Genomic DNA, 17,572 nt, shown 5'->3' on the forward strand with positions numbered 1-17,572 from the left:
CTTGACAACACAACCCCTCCCCCTCCCATTTTGATAAACTGCAGAATAAATGACAGACAGCAGGTGGATGTGCTGCATTTGGGCTTTCAGAAAAGGTGAGTTAGGTTCCCATATTAAAGCACGCAAACTTCAAGCACATGGGCAATGTTCCCTTTAAGGTGTGTGCATGTGCGTGCGTGCACACGTCTTTTGTTACTCGCACACGAAGGAATCTAAACTTCACACAAAAGGCTGTCACTCTCTAACTCGTTGGCATGTTAAGTATATTTCATGATCATACACAATCACTTTTCCTTTCCTGGTTTCTGATTCAGACCATGTGACAATGTGGAGTTTGCAATGATTTGCTGCAGGTTTTAGAACTGGCTCAGTTATACTGGTTTTTTTTGGAAGAAATTGTTGATTCACTATGTTGAATTCCAAAGAAGCAAAGGGCGTGAGAGTACAAAACGACTGCTAGTCCATTTAAAGTGGAATGCCGAGCGAAGAAAGACCAAACCCAGAGGAGAACAAAGTTCTTATTGACAATGTTTTGCTTGCTGTTAAAATGAATACCCCATATATAAAAATTCAGTGCGCACATGTTGTTGTCATTGGGCAAAAAACTGCACAGCACAAGATTTTTGCCCACACTGGTCATTACAAATTAGAGGGAACATTGCACGTGGGATGGGGCAGGTGGGGTTGAAGGGGCTATCATGGATCAAGAACTGCTGCCTGACAAAGGATAATGAATGGGTAATTTTTAAGAACAAATGGGTATTTTTCTGACAGGCAGGCAGTGACAAGTGGAGTTCCACTGGGATCAATGCTATCGATGAGGTGGGAAATAAATGTGAGCTCAGTGAAAGGCGCAGAGAGTCTCCACAGTGGGTGAGGGAGAGAGCAAATGCAATAGAACATGAGGCTACCCACTATGGCAATATTAGGAAGCTAGATTATTTATTGGAATGGTGATAGAATGGGATGGAGGGAGGGTGGAACAAGTCCTGAGACCTTGTGCGTTGATTGTTAGTAAGCAATGCAGGCACATCCGGTGGTGAAAAAGGCGATAGGTACACTGGTCTGCACAGCGAGAGGGATTGAGCACGGGAGCAGGAGTAATCACGCAGGGTCTTGGTGGGACGGCAGCTCGGAGATTGTGTGCAGCTTTTGTGACCTCATCTGAGAATGATGCTCCTGCTATGGAGGGAGAGCGCTAAAGATCCAGTAGTTTGATTTGTGGGATGGCAAGACTTAGGTGCTGAAAGAAATTGGGTCAATCGGGCTAATATTAGAAGAAAAAGCAAGAACCTGATTGAAATGTACAAAACATGAACAGGATTGACAGAAAGATGCGGGGATGATATTCCGTGGGATGGCCATTCTGACCGAGTGCCGCAGTCTCACAGGAAGGGGTCGGCCATTCGGGGCACAGGCCAGTGAACCCTTGGAAGCTTCAGCTTCAGAAGCACTAGGGGCGTTTTGTCATGGAATATATTCGAGAGAGGCAAATACATTCCTGGATCTTAAAGAATATGGAGTCGGAGTGAGAAAGTGGCACTGGGGTAAAAGATCGGCTGCGGTCTTATTGAATGACAAAGCAAGCTCAAGGCGCTAACTGGCCTACACCCGTTGGGACAGGCTGATTCAATAGCTCCTCACTAGGGTGAGCACAAACGTGATGGGTATTATTCCCTACTGAGACTGACGTACTTGTATGCAGAACCTTGAAGGTGGATTGATGAAGAAACTTAAAATAAAGAATATGGGCTTCTAAGTTTCATACAGTGTATTAAGGGCAAAACCCGGGAGGACGAAGTATATTAGAACTCAGAACTAAGATATTCAAATCATTAGTTAAGGTTTAGGAATTCACAGTTCACTATAATTGCCATTGGTATACTACATCCCATCTTCAACATTGCCAGAGCCAGCGCTGACAGGTGTTCTGGTCAGACAGTTCCACTATTGCCCACTAGGTGGTAGCATTGAAAAGCATCAGCACCAATGCAATACCTGTCATGAGGTACTTACCGGACTGTCCTTCATCAGCTGAATCAGTCTGTGGGTCTGATTTGCCATATCGCTATATTCAAAAAAGGAAATACAATATTTTAAATTACAAATATAACCAACATTTTTAAAAATCCAAACATTGGTGCACAAGTTCCTGAACTTAGGAGCTAGCTAAGAGTCCACGCATTAATAGTTTTGGAGTCACTTATAGGTCCAATTAAGTTCAAAATCAACATCAAGATCAAATCGGAGTTTGAAACCTAATCTGGAGTCAGCATGTCCGGAGTTGGAAGCCCAGTGTTCGGTGATTGACATGTCCTGGGATCAATGCAGAGGACTGAGGCAGGCTTCTGCAGAAGGCTAGAAATTGAGGCTTGTGGGCCGGAGCTGGGGCTGAAGCTGCGAATTTCTGCGAGTCTGCTGCAGACGTCAAAGCCCATGTCTGGAGGCCCGAGTCCGTGACTGCCGGAGGCTGTAACTGTTATAATTTACTGCGCATTGTGATCTGTGTTGGCACTGGAATGTGTGGTGACACTTGTGGGCTGCCTCTAGCCCACCCTCGGGTGTGTTGATTGTAACACGTGATGCATTCCACTGTATGTTTTGACATACACATGATAAATAAACCTGAATCTTGAAACTTCAATCTTTAAGTAAGGAAGACAGATTTCCTTTCTTGAAGGACATTAATGAAACATACTGGTTTGGACAAAATCCAATCATGTTCATGGTCATCTGTTCATTATAATAATTTATTCTAGATTCAATTGAAGTCATGGAAGTTCTCAGCTCACTTGCAAGGATTTGTACATGTGACTGGATCAGTGGCTCTGACCCCAGGGTACTATTCCAATAACTTAACAATCATATTTCCATACTTAACCACCATATGTTTGTACACCCTTTTCATTTTTAAGTCCGTCATGTTTTACCCCTCCATAACTGTAATCTTTGACTCCTTGAAACTTCTGATTTTGATGATCTGATATCATCGAAGGTGACACATTAGTGTGGCAAGTAGAGTCTGCTAGCTCACAGCGTCAGTCACTGCTGCCTGCAGGGAGTCTGTACATTCTCCCCATGAGCAGGTCAGAATCAGGTTTATTATCATCGGCATGTAACATGTAATTTGTATAACTGAGGCACAAAGCTAATATCATTTCGCTCTTAGCCCCAGCAGCCTTTGATCAGACCAGTGAGCACAACACCAACTTAATAGCCAACATGGGCTGGTTGAAAATCCCCTCCCGGCTACTCACTTAGCCTTTGAGCCCGAGACTGCCACGTTGAATCTGCTTTTCAGATTTCCAATTCCTGAGGCAAAGCCGTGGACTTTTGGATTAAACTTCTTCAATATGTCTGAGGGCGGGAAGCAATCAGAGTCATGGTTAGGGTGGTGCATGGGGGAACTCCAGTTATACAAAACCAAAGTTTCAGTTTTAGGAAAAGCCTCTATATTAGATCCCATGTACAACAGACTCTTGGCACACCTAGGAAGGCTTCAGGTGACTTAAACCTGTTCTGAGATGAGGCCACTTGATCTGGGTGCCTGGAAATGAACCAGCTGGAACCTGAGATCCATGGCTTGAAATGTCTCAGAGTGGTCATTCTCCCTTCTCCCACCTCTCAAGGGGCACAAGGGACGAATGCTGTTCACAGGCTCTTGAGTGGTTCTCTTATATGCGAACAAATGAGAACTCCTGATCTCGGTATCCTGTTATACATTATCATGGCCCAAGCATTTTACCTGTCCACCGGCACTGCACTTTCTCAGTAACTTTAAGAGTATATTCTGCGTTCTTATTTTCATTTTACTGCCTCGATGTACTGGTGTAGGAAATGATCTGTCTGGATGGCATACAAATAAAACTTTTCTCTGTAGAGGCACTGGCACAGAGTCATATAGTATGAAAACACTTGGCCTGACTGATCTATGTTACTCCTTCTCTAAAATATAGAGCAGCTAAGGTATTTGACACCTACCCAAAAGTCTCCTCTATCAGCTGGTTTCAAATGCCTCTTTGTTGTAATGTTACCCCGGGGTCAGGGAGAACAAAGTTCGAAGGTGTAGGTTTCAGGTGAGAGGGGAAATATATAAGGGGTATCTCGGGGGGGCAGCTTTTTTCCATACAGAGTGTAGAGTGTATTTGGACTGAGCTACCAGAGGAATACTAGAGGCAGCTATAGTTATGACATTTAAATTGCATTTGGATGGGAAAGGTTTAGAGGGATATGCAGGAAATTGGGGGTGAGCTCAGTTAGGCGACTTAGTCAGCACGGACGATTTGGGCTGCAGGATCTGGTTCCATACTGTACAGCTCTAGGACTCCCGCGACCATTCCTGTGATGTGGTTAACTCTGAGCTGTATCTCTCTTCAGTTTAGGAATAGGTTGAGTTCGTTAGCTGTGTCACATCACATGAACAAAACAAATGCAAAAAATCATATTGCTATTCTTTACGGGGCTGGTTAAATGCAGAAATTTTTGTTCTCAGTGAATATCACCAGATGTCTATGTTTTGTAAGCTGACTGCCATTTCAACTCTGGGTTAGGTCAAGGCTTAGATCCAAAGCTCTAACTGACTGCTCTGTATTAAAATGTCTACGAAATCTCTCACTACTCAGACTACCTGTTTGCTCCCACAAACTGTCAGACCAGGGCCTGTTTTAACTTCTGGGACATAGTATGTCCCATGGAGATTTGACCAGCTCAATAAACAGCAGCACACAAAAATAGATGGAAGAACTCAGGTGGGTCGGGCAGCATCAGTGGAGAGAAATGGACAGTCAACACTTCAAGTCAGATGAAGGGCATCAACTCAAACGTTGACTGTCCATTTTCTCCTGCTGATGCTCCTCACCCGCTTTTTGAGTATTGCCCCAGGTTCGAGCGTCTTCCGTCTTCAATAAGTCACTTGCGTCTTCAATAGGTAGCAGTACTGGAGAAGAGCAGTTCTAGAGGTAGGTGAGAACAAAGGACTTACTGGGCAGAGTAGTCACAACCTCAAGTGTTTTGTCTCCACCAATGCTGTAAATACAAAATAGAGAAATAAGCTGTTGGCTTTGCGGTCTAGCGTGCCAGTCAAAGGGTTCGCCTCCTGCTCCCATTTATTTGAGAGGGTGCTTTGCTTTGTTGCTTTCCCAACAAGAGCTGTATTTTACTTGCATTAATATTTCCCTCCAAATGCTCACCTCCATGAAATGCCTCGATATTCAGTTCGCAGTTCAAACAAGTTCTTTGCCTGTGCTCCGAATCCAGCCTAAGCACCAAAAGTAAAATAAGACTTTTTGACAAGTTTGGTCACATGTGCTTCAAGCCCCAGCTAAAATACTGTTCAATCTGCAGTGCCAACACATGGGTGGTGGGATGGTGAAAGATTTCAAAACTGATCCCGACAAGGATTGGAGGTTATTTGGAGAAAGGTGGTTTGAACTTCTTCTGCAACAACTATTCCACAATGCAGCTGTGAAAAACGAACAACAACTTTGAGCTACCTCCCTATGGGGAGGTGCACATGGTCACTCTCAGTTGTCCTGAGTGTAGGTGGATGCTGGAGTTGTTGGATGGGATCCAAGGAAAACTACTGAAGGAATGTGACTGTTATCATAGACTCACTGGGCGGCATGGTAGCAAAATGGTGAGCACGGCGCTTTACAGTACCAGCCACCCGAGTTCAATTCCCGCTGCTGTCTGTAAGGAGTTTGTTCATTCTCCCCGTGACCGTGTGGGATTCCTCCAGGTGCTCTACGATCCAAAGAGCTACCGGTTGGTAGGTTAATTGGTCATTATAAATTGTCTCACGATCAGGATAGGATTAAATTGGGTGATTGCCGGGCAGCGCGGTTCAAAGTGCTGGGAGGGTCTATTCCGTGCTGTACCTGAATAAATAACTATTGTTTGCATGATTGTGTTTTTTTTCTTTCTCTTTCCCTGTGCAGTGCTTTTTCCTCTTTCTTTTTCCTTAACTGGGTTCTTCAGGGTTCTTGCTTTCGTGGCTGACTGTGAGCAGACAAACCTCAAGGGATAGCCCAGAACTGAAGTGACGGAGGAAAGGGAGGTTGGCTCACAAATAGAGAATGCTTGGAGACAGTGCGAAAGGGAGGATAGGCAGGTGATAGAGAAGGGACGACCTCAGTTCAGACTGATGGTTTGAGATGTGTCCATTTTAGTGCGAGGAGTATCATGAATAAAGCGGATGAGCTCAGAGCATGGGTCAGCACTTGGAGCTATGATGTTGTGGCCATTACAGAGACTTGGATGGTGCAGGGGCAAGAATGGCTACTTCTAGTGCCGGGTTTTAGATGTTTCAGAAAGGATAGGGAGAGAGGCAAAAGAGGTGGTGGTGTGGCACTGTTAATCAGAGATAGAGTCATGGCTGCAGAAAAGAAGGAAGTCATGGAGGGGTTGTCTATGGAGTCTCTGAGTGGATGTTAGGAATAGGAAGGGATCAATAACTCTACTGGGTGTTTTTTATAGACCATCCAATAGTAACAGGGACATCGAGGAGCAGATAGGGAGACAGATTCTGGAAAGGTGTAATAATAACAGCGTTGTTGTGGTGGGAGATTTTATTTTCCCAACTATTGATTGGCATCTCCCTAGAGCAAGGGGTTTAGATGGGGTGGAGTTTGTTAAGTGTGTCCAGGAAGGTTTCTTGACACAATATGCAGATAAGCCTACAAGAGGAGAGGCTGAACTTGATCTGGTATTGGGAAATGAACCTGGTCAGGTGTCAGGTCTCTCAGTGGGAGAGCATTTTGGAGATAGTGATCACAATTCTATCTCCTTTACCATAGCATTGGAGAGGGATAGGAACAGACAAGTTAGGAAAGCGTTTAATTGGAGTAAGGGGAAACATGAGGCTATCAGGCAGGAACTTGGAAGCATGAACTGGAAACAGATATTCTAGGGAAACAAACTGAAGAAATATGGCAAATGTTCAGGTGATATTTGTGTGGGGTTCTGATTAGGTATGTTCCAATAAGACCTGGAAAGGATGGTGGGGTACAAGATCCGTGGTGTACAAAGGCTGTTGTAAATCTAGTCAAGAAGAAAAGAAGAGCTTACGAAAAGGTTCAAAAAACTAGGTAATGACAGGAATCAAGAAGATTATAAAGCTAACGGGAAGGAGTTTAAGAATGAAATTAGGAGAGTCAGAAGGGGCCATGAGAAGGCCTTGGCAGACAGGATGAAGGAAACCCCCAAGGCATTCTACAAGTATGTGAAGAGCAAGAGGATAAGACATGAGAGAATAGGACCAATCAAGTGTGACAGTGGAAAAGTGTGTATGGAACCAGAGGAGATAGCAGAGGTGCTCAATGAATACTTTGCTTCAGTATTCACTACAGAAAAGGATCTTGAGTAGACTGAAAAGCTTGAGCATGTAGGTATTAAGAAAGAGGATGTGCTGGAGCTATTGGAAAGCATCAAGCTTGATAAGTCAACGGGACTGGTCGGGATGTACCCCAGGCTACTGTGGGAGGCAAGGGAGGAGATTGCTGAGCCTCTGGCAATGATCTTTGCATCATCAATGAGGACAGGAGAGGTTCCAGGGGATTGGAGGGTTGCGGATGTTGTTCCCTTATTCAAGAAAGGGAGTAGGGATAGCCCAGGAGTTCATCGGCGGAAATGATAGGGTCTTTTAAGAGAATCCTGGATGGCTACATGGAGCTTAGAAAAATAGAGGGCTATGGGTAAAGCCTAGGTAGTTCAAAGGTAGGGACATGTTCGGCACAGCTTTGTGGGCTGAAGAGCCTGTATTCTATGTTTCTATGTGAATAATTTATACATTCTTTGATAATAAATGTACTTCAAATCTTTGAAATAGTCTCTTTCTATGTGGAAATAACTCTGATGATCTCAACACAAGTTTAAACTGCACCCTAGCACCTGGGCTTCTTACGATCACGTTACTGAATAACGTTGGAAGAGTAAAATTAGTCTTATGAAAATATTGCATTGCCCTAAACATGCCTCTCTTTTGCCAAAGTCCTTTGACTCAAATTTAGCTGCGCTTTGAAATGGGTTTGTTATACACTCAGTTACCACCAGGACCTCATCAAACGCTGTGAGGACTGGGTACTGACCACTGGGCCAGCAGTAATGTAATGCCCACATTGACCATGGAATGAAACAAAAAGATCTTTATTAGGAGAAAATGGATTTCACCTCTGTTTCTTCAAAGCCAGTCTGTGTTTCTGCTCACCCTATTTATTGGATCTTGCAGAATTTATACTTACAGTTATAGAATCTCCCAGTGCTGCTGTGACTTCAATATCAGCAGGCCGAATCTTGTGAACTGCAGAAAGCAGAATGAGGCAGAAATAAGTGAAAGGATGGAAGAAAATTAGAAGGAGAATTCAAGAGCAGCAGGGAGAACCTGTCAGGGAGATGCTGTAGCCAGACAATGCTGATACACACTGGAGAGGAGCAGGGGCAAGAATAATTTTGACACTTCAGACTCTACATTCATGATTGTCAGTGTTCAAACAAACAAGTTCTTGGGAAATCAACTACTCATAACTTTATAGAAGAGTGTCCAGCATCCAAACTGAGGTTCTCAGTTAGATTCTAATCTGTAATCACTGCCAGGTTTCTACTGTTCTAGATATAAATCTCCTGAACCCCTGGATTAGTTTCAGATGGTCATGAGAAGGTGGACAGGCGCGAGACAGATTGGCTGATTGAGTGGTGTCACAGCAACAGCCTTGCACACAATGTCAGAAAGAGCAAAGAATGGTTTGTGGAGTTCAAAAAGGGCAAGATGAGGGAACACACTCCGGTCCTCAGTGAGGGATCAGAAGTGGAAAGGGTGAGCAATTTCAAGTTCCTGGGTGTCAGCATCTCTGAGGATCTATCCTGGGCCCAACATATTGACGCAGTTACAAAGAAGACTCAACAGTGGCCATAATTCATTAAGAGTTTGAGGAGAAATTTAATTTCACCAAAGACACTCGCAGGTTTCTACAGATGTGGTGGGGGTGGAGGGGGCTATTGCACAGGATCAAAATAAGCTGCAGAAACTTGTAAACTCAGTCAGCTCCATTATGGGCACTAGCGTCCCTAGCATCCACGATATCTTTGAGAAGCAATGTCTCAAAAAGGCAGTATCCATCATTAAGGACCCCCATCACCCAGAACATGCTCATTACTACCATCAAGAAGGAGGTACAGGAGACTGAAGGCACACACTCAATGATTCAGGAACAGCTTCTTTCCTTCTGCCATCTGATTTCTGAATGGACACTGAACCCATGAACGCTACCTCGCTACTTTTTGTAACTTTTTGCACTACTTACTTAACTTAACTTTTAAAATATATATATACTTCTTACTGTGATTTACAGTTTTATTATTACGTATTGCAATGTACTGCTGCTGCAGAACAACAAATTTCACGACACGACATATGCCGGTGATATTAAGCATGATTCTGATTCAGTCTGTAATCGGTCCCAGGTGTCCATTATCCAACATATAAACCCCTTGAACCCCTGGAGTAGATTCCAGTCAGAAATCACTCCTATTGGTATCGATAAACCACTGAGATTGAATATTCCTTTCTGATAACTATTGAAAAATTGTGATCTATAAAATCAGGAGGGAAAGAGATAAGGTAGATAGTTCCAGTCTCCCCCCCCCCCCAGAGTCATGGAGTCTTAAACTAGAAGGCAAAGATTTAAAGGCAACTTTTTCCACACAGAACATGGTGAGCATGAGCTGTCAGAGGAAGCTGTGGGGGTGGGTACAATCTCAATGTTTGAAACCCATTTGGATGGATACATAGATAGGGAAGGTTTAGAACAAGGGTTCCCAACCTGTGGTCGGGACCCACTGCTTAATGGTATTGGTCCACGGCATGAAAAGGGTTGGGAACCCCTGGTTTAGCAGGATATGGGCCAAATGGGAGCAGTGTAGTTAGACAACTTGGTAGATGTGGATGAATTGGTCTGAAGGGGCTACCTTCATGCTGTATCACTCTGTGACTATAACACACGATTAACTGGCCCCAAGAGAAGCTATACTTTGAATACATAATTTTACATGAATGTCAAATTGAATATAAAAGAGAGGTCTAAAACCATCGTAAGTAATTGGCTTTCACTGACCTGATGTTGGCACAGCTTCTGACGGCTGGTTTTCCACACAGGAGAGGTCGCTCCCCCAATTCTGTAAACAAATGGTTTGCTGAGTCAGTAGCTCTGCGTGAAATTTCTGGTAATTTGGGGACTTTGTACCACACCTGATTGACCTGGTCCTAGCTGAGCTGTATAGTGGTGTTACCTAAGAGTTCAGTGTTTGGTTCAATTGAAATGCTCAAATGTTTCGATTCCCGACATCTGAATTGAATGCTTTTGTTTTTATCCGATTTGTGCACTTGGAAGACAACATGAGTCAGGCTGGAAGCAGTGACCTTGAACTCAGGACTAAAAGGTAAATTAAACTTACCAGGAAAGCTTTGGTGACAAGAATTGATAATATTTGAAGGGCTACAATGACATTGTTAAAATGATTAAAGATTTAATATGATAATTAGAAGTCTTTTACAAGAAGAGCAAGATGTTTCACAAGTGCAGTCTTATTTGAATGATTTAAAAAAATCTTCGTGAAGATGTTGCTAAGCAACATAACTTGCTATCTTTAATGTCTATCTCTGAGAAAGATAAACAAACTGAGAGCTATGCAGGTATTTATATGCTTATTAATACACTCACGTCAAAGGCTGAACAATGATTAAGATAAACGCGATGTTGAAAGTCAAATTGCTGGAGGAAATGAAAATATTTAAACCAACTTCAGGACATACTGTATTTTGACTTTGTATAAAGTTGATGATTTTCAGGATGATGTAACCCTGAAGAGTGTCTAACGTGTATGCAGCAGGTTCTATTGCTAGCAGAGCATCCCGTGCATCTGATACCTCTTTGGCATGCATTAAAACACAGGCCAGTTCAGCAGTATTATCCGCACGCCAACAATTTTTGAAAGAGAAGCATGCTTTGGAAGAACAGGCCGAACAGGTTTGGAGAAACCAGGAGTAGATGGAAGAGCAGCTTTGGAGAAAGGTAGAGCAGCTTAACTTGCAGGAAGAAGTGGCTGCCAAGATGGTCAGAGTAAAAGTGTGAAGGACCTCAGGTGCTGTGGCTGCTAAACATGCTCCAGCAGGATAGTTCTATGGTGAGAATTCCTATGTTGACATGGCACAGAGAAGGTCCAGCATACTCAGTGTCAATGTGGATACATCTGTTCCTCAAATGTCTATGAAACACGAGTTTGGATGCCAAAGTGTATTTCAGGGTATTCGCTCTCGGCCTGCACCAAGGAGGCATTCTGAACCTATGACATATCCAAGAGACAAGGTGCTTCTGAGGGCATTGACCTACAGAATGTGAACACTCCTGTTTCAGATGATGGAAGGAAGTCTAAATGCTAACCTGGAAGCCATAAAAACCACAACAGGAAATAACAAGCATCGTGATGCATCAACAACGCATTGCATCTCTGCCTAAAAGAGAGGTTCAAGTATTCGATGGCCATCCATCAGAGTATCATTCGTTTATGAGGGCTTTCAAGAATAGCACTGAAGGCAAGATTGATGATTATGGCAACCGTCTCTATTTTCTCAAACAGTTCACTGGTGGTTACCCTAGCGAGCTTGTTAAAATGTTGCCAGCAAGCCAGCCTGGACCAAGGATACCTAAAGGCAAGGCTTTACTACAGGAACATTTTGGGGATGAGCAGAAAATCGCTGCGGCCTACATGGAAAAAGCTCTTTCTTGGCCACATATCAAATCAGAGGACATGAAACCTCCTCCAGATTACAGTCTTTTTCTTGGAGTCTGCTGCAATGCCATGGAAGAAGCGCAGGACATGCATACATTAGACTTGTCTGCTAATATGAAGATTGTAAGAGAAATCCCCCCACAAGCAAGGAAAAACGGAGTTCGGTGGGCTATAAACTGCAAGGAAGGCATAACCGTAAGATCACAGTTGATTTTATTGAAAGGCAAGTGAAGATTGTTACACACCCAGTCTTTGGGAATGTATATGATGTTACACCACCAGCAGTAAGCAAAGGTGTGAACAAAACTAAATTTCAACTTCGTTCTAAAGCTTAAGGAAGCATTTTTGCCACCATTGTGAAGTGAAGCTACAACTGAGCCTGGAACTGAAGAAAAGGGTGCAGATTAAACACACCGTGAAAGATGCAAACACAGCAGCGAGTAACACTCTAGTACTTAATGGCCTCAATGACCGGGGGGGGGGGAATGGGCAGGGGTGGTGATTGTGATTGTAAACTTCCTATAATTCCAGTCTAAGAAGAATAACGAGACAATAATTACTTATGCTTTCCACTGTACAACAGTGCTCTGCACAGAGAGCATCCTGAACAAGCTCAATGTGATAGTGAAAGGAACACGCAGCCTCTTATACACCATGGGTCAAGAGAAGGTTGTGAGTAGCTACATCATTTCATGATTGGAAGAGGCTGGATTTGGGTAGTTTAAACTATTGTGAACTACCTAACATCTATATGCAGGAATGTTTGCCTGTCTACAAAGGGAACATCCCTTGTCAGTGAGATCTTCAGGAATGGTCTCACCTGAAGCATATTCATTTTTGCCGGAAGTAGAGTCAGAAATTGAGCTTTTGATAGGGGTGAATGTGCCTAAGGCATTGGAGCCATTCCAAGTGGTTCGCAGTGATAATGCAATTAGAACATAGCTGGGTTGGGCCATTGAAAGGAGACCTTGGTGCTGGAAGAAACTACATTTAGCCAAGGCTGACAGTTAGCAGGATATCAATTTTGCAATTGGATGAGTTTTGGCCGCAGCAATCCAAGAGTGATTTTTCTGAATGCAGTCAGGAGGAACAACCTGGTTTGTTGAGAGATCACAATCCAGGATAGACTGCTTACCAGAAAGAGTACATCTGTGTGAACGTTAAGATTTCATGTCTCCTGTGTTTTGGCAGTATGTAGTTGTAATTATCCTAGTACAATAACTAGGGGGCTAGAATGTAGGAAGCCATGTATCTGTACTCTATCTGCATTATGCATTTATAATACGTATTATGGTAACTAGTCCTGTGAGTGGAAGCGTGGTATATCCGAATCAAAATCAGAAACTGATTCTGAAGGGAATAAATTACGTATTTAAGCTTTTTTCTGGGGAGTTTGGTGCTGGGGATGGGTGGTTGTTACATCTTTTGTTGACTGCTTTGTTACAGCTTAATTACGCTTAAATTCCATTGCTTCAAGATAGTTTGTTTGTTAGTAGCTAATAAAGGACTGGAGGGCACGTCATATAAGTATAGCAATCCATGCTGGGTTGCCAGCAGCGACAATTGATCTATTAGAATTCACCGCTGCAATAGTGCTGATAGAAATAGAATTGTATGAATGGGTGACCAGGGAGTAATAACTATTACATGGCTATAACATAGTGAGAGGTGATTCAGAGTTTGTAACAAATTCGACAGTTACATTAAAAACTAATTTTGAAACAAACGGCCAAATACAAAGGAATAAGTGCTCATTGCATTTCAGTGGTCTGAAATAACCAAGAATTTAGATGATCTATTATAGTGAGGATGAAAAGTGGTTGTATTGTTAAATTGTTGGTTTAATTGGCTGATGCGTATCTACACTATTAGGAGCAATCGCTGCACTTCAATAGCTGTGAAGTGCTCTGGGACCTATGAGAATATAAGAGGCTTTGGAAATATAAATCTCTGTAGTTGTCAGGTTGTTCCAGCATCTTTAGTTTATCCACTATTCTTACATGTTGGCACACCACTGAATGATGACATTTACCGTACCTGAGGGGGTGCAGCCGTTGGATCTGCACCTTGGTATGTGTAGTTGCTGTTGTTGAATGTTCGAAGAAAAGGTTGATCCTGCAGGGGAAAAACATACACAAAACCCTATGTGAAACTCTTCCACAGCACCTTAAAATAAAACAACAAGCTATCTGTCGGCAGAGCTCAATGGGTCAGGCAGCATTTGTGGGAGGAAAGGAAGTGCGCACGTTTTAAGTTGAAACCCTGCAAAGCGGATCATTCCCGAAGTGAGGGTTCGAGCTGAAACGTCGACAATCGCTTCCTTCCCACAGATGATGCTCAACTCACAGAGTTCCTCCAAAAGATTGTTTCCAGCATCAGCTCCCTCTCATGATTCCACTTTAAGTGGAAACCTCTGATGCTGACAGCTTAACTTGGATGTGAATGGAAAGATTCCTCTGAATGTAATGCCAAAGCCAAAGTCAAGGTTGAGTTTATAGTCATGTGCACAATACATTGTACGGCACAGTTGCAATGATGTTCACTTGCAGCAGCATCACAGGCACACAGCACAGCGGAGAATCGCAATGCACAGTGGTAGCAGAAAGTAACCTCAGCCTCTGGAAAATTATTCCAGCAATGTTTTCACACACATTCTTTTTTAAACATTCAAGCCAGGGGTGATGTTGGCCGTTGCAGTCTGTTCCACCAATTACGACAATCAGATTGCAATCCCAGCTTCACATTTTTGCCTGGTAACATTTCACCCCTCTGCTAATCAAGTTCCTGCCTTATAATAACCTTCAGAGGCCGTGGAGAGATGCCATATTCTCCAGAACTCACTCATAATATTATGATCCGAAGAAGTTAAAGCAGGAGCAGTCTACTCAGTACATTCACCATTGATCACAGGTGAGTACAGGAGCAGTCTCAGGATACTAAACCTTACTGCCTTTGGAGAGACAGATAAAACACATATTATACTCTACGTCCCTGTCTGTAATACAGTCAATGAGAAACTGGGAGGAAGATTTACCTCTGCTGGACTTGCCCCACTACCTCAACAACCATGCAAACACTCTGTCCATCCCCTGACTTCTAGAGCGAAAACCCTTTCCTCCAAGAAGATCACAACCTTGTCGTAGGGTTTCGAGGCTCATGTGCCTCAACGACCCGGAGGGCTATGTTGGCTGGAGTCAGGGCTTTATGCTTTGGCTCTTGGTCGGGTCACTCTTGTCAAACAGGTCAAAGGGTAGAGGTCAGACTAAGAGTGGTCCACCGGTCCACCACATTGAGGGGTCAGCTCAGGGCTAACAACCCTGACTGGTAAAACAAAACTGTTACAGAAACAGCAATGAAGAATCCTTCTACATCTGAGTGTGACAGTATTCCTGAGTCTCCAGGACTTGGAAGACTGACAGTAGTGAAAACCAAGAGGAAGCTATTGGCATGAAGAAGGAAGCCCTGAACACCACCAGAGATGGAGGATCTTCTTTGCTGCCCTAAACACCAGCGGCGTAATCGAGTGCAAAAGAATAACCTTTGGTTCTCACTCCAGAGGAACTCTACACCCATTCAGACTCTTACCTGTGATGGGCAGCTCAGGGAGATGTTCGCCGTAACATCTTGGAAATCGGACTTTTCACCCACAGGTTGTAACTAAATAAAAATAAACATTTACACACGTAAACACGAGGAATTCTGCAGATGCTGGAAATTCAAGCAACACACATCAGAATTGCTGGTGAATGCAGCAGATCAGGCAGCAAAAATAAACATTAGTGATTTTCACCGTGAAGGGTAAAATCACTTATCATCTTCCCTTGGAGCACCTTGCGTGACTCTTAGGGTCACATGATACAACGTTTGTTTATTGAGGTACAGCATGGAGCAGGCCCTTCTGCAACACTACCCAGCAACCCATCAATCTAACACTGGCCTAGTCACAGGACAATTTACAATGACCAACTAACCTACCAAAAGGTACAGCTTGCACTGTGGGAGGAAACCCGAGCACCCGGAGGAATCCCACATGGTCATGGGGAGGACGTACAAACTCCCTACGGTCAGCGTGCGGAATTGAACCCTGGTCACCTGTATTGTAAAGTGCTGTGCTAATCATTAAGTGTTGTTCTATAGAATGTAGAAAATAAGGTGACACGGAAACGGGCCATTACGTCTTGCTAAACACGACGCCAAGTTAAACTAAGTCTCTTCAGCCTGCACATGATCCGTACCCCTCTACTCCCTGCACATTCATGCGTGTATCCAAAAGCCTCTTGAACACCCCTACTGTATCAACCTCCGGCATCATTGCCCCGGCAACCTTTGCCAGGCACCAACCACTCTCTGTGTGAAAACCTCTTCTTGTACATCTTCTTTAAACTTCCCACTTCTCACATTAAATGCATGTCCCCTAGAACTTGAAAATGACCTGCTTGATTTTGTGAAAAAGCATTAAATGAGGAAGTTAAAAGAAAGTCAAACATGACAGTTGGCTGGCTTAGAGGGAATTGGAAACTAAATGATCCAATTGGCGAGTTGGAGAAATCCCTTTAGTTGAACTGATTTGTTCTGGAGCTATAAACAACATAACAAATAGGATGAAGAAGCCTTTTAGCCCTTGAAGTGTGGTCAAGATCATGGCTGTCTGATCTTCCACCACAGCAGCATTTTCCTGTGCTAATCATTTATCCTCGAATTCCTCTGTTGACCTTTGTTTTGAATGAACTCAGTGACTGGGCCTCCACTGTCCTCTAAGGTCGAACCTTTGAAAGAGTCACCAGCCTATGCACTGAAATTCTTCCTCACCTCAATCCTATCTGGCCTATTCTCAGTCCTGAGAATGCGACTGCTGGTTCCTACCTCCTCAGCTGTTGGAAATGTCTTCCTAACTGTCAGTTTTGTAAGAATGTTGTAAGATTTAATGAAATATTCTCTCATTTTCATAAACTCAGAAGAATACAGGCCTAATCTACTCAAGTTCTCCTCATTGGCTAAAAACAGCAACCCTAGAATTAGTCCAGCATATCCTTTCTAGTTGAGAAGACCAAAGCTATACAGAATACTTCAGCTGTGGTGTCACCGAGGTCCCATATATTTACAACAGATTTTCTATTCCTCTACTCAAACGCAGCAGAACATGTGCCTTCCTAACCACCTGCTCTACCTGCCTACTGTCTACTGGCTTCATGGACTTGTGTATAAGGAAGCTCAAGTCTTTGTGTGTCAATACTACTCAATCTCGCAGCATTTAAAAATATCCGGCTTTTTTTGTTTTGTGCAACAAAGTGGATAAGATCAAGTTTTTCTCACGTGATATTGCATCTGGCATGTTCGTGCCTACTTGCTTGTCCATATCCCCTTGGAGCCCACAATAAAGCACAGTACCTCAGGTGGAGTAGTACTTCTTTGGTACTGCATTGAAATGGCAGCCTGGTGCCAGTGCAAGATTGGGGTCCAAACCCAAACCCATTTGCCTGATGAAATCATCACAGTCCACGTCCTGTGTGGTCAATGTTCAAATCTGTGTTGGGTCCAAAGGGTGTATTTGGATCCTGATATTTGCATATATTTGACATCTTCATTTGACTCAATGTGGTTGAAGTGGCAAAGGCGGTTGTGCAGGATTCCTGAAAGGTTAACTTTCAGTTTGAGTCAGTGGTAAGGAAGGCAAATGCAATGTTAGCATTCATTTCGAGAGGACTAGGATAGAAAAGCTAAGATATAATGGTGAGGCTTTGTAAGGCCTCACTTGGAGTATTGTGAACAGTTTTGGACCCCTTATCTAAGA

The 17,572-nt window shown here is 43.4% G+C and overlaps 1 protein-coding gene across 1 annotated transcript in view; it reads right to left on the bottom strand.

The window, feature by feature from the left end:
• plb1 (phospholipase B1) overlaps window positions 1-17,572 on the bottom strand; it is a 109,719-nt gene that overhangs the window by 22,600 nt on the left and 69,547 nt on the right. The window contains exons 23-30 of the mRNA XM_072277630.1: window positions 15,367-15,438; window positions 13,819-13,896; window positions 10,107-10,167; window positions 8,238-8,296; window positions 5,190-5,257; window positions 4,982-5,025; window positions 3,258-3,357; window positions 2,017-2,068 (exon numbers count right to left, since the gene is read on the bottom strand). Coding sequence (XP_072133731.1) covers window positions 2,017-2,068; window positions 3,258-3,357; window positions 4,982-5,025; window positions 5,190-5,257; window positions 8,238-8,296; window positions 10,107-10,167; window positions 13,819-13,896; window positions 15,367-15,438 — 534 coding nt within the window. The remainder of the gene's footprint in view (window positions 1-2,016; window positions 2,069-3,257; window positions 3,358-4,981; window positions 5,026-5,189; window positions 5,258-8,237; window positions 8,297-10,106; window positions 10,168-13,818; window positions 13,897-15,366; window positions 15,439-17,572) is intronic.

Source organism: Mobula birostris, chromosome 2, assembly GCF_030028105.1.
Source record: "Mobula birostris isolate sMobBir1 chromosome 2, sMobBir1.hap1, whole genome shotgun sequence".
Lineage (NCBI taxonomy): Eukaryota > Metazoa > Chordata > Chondrichthyes > Myliobatiformes > Myliobatidae > Mobula > Mobula birostris.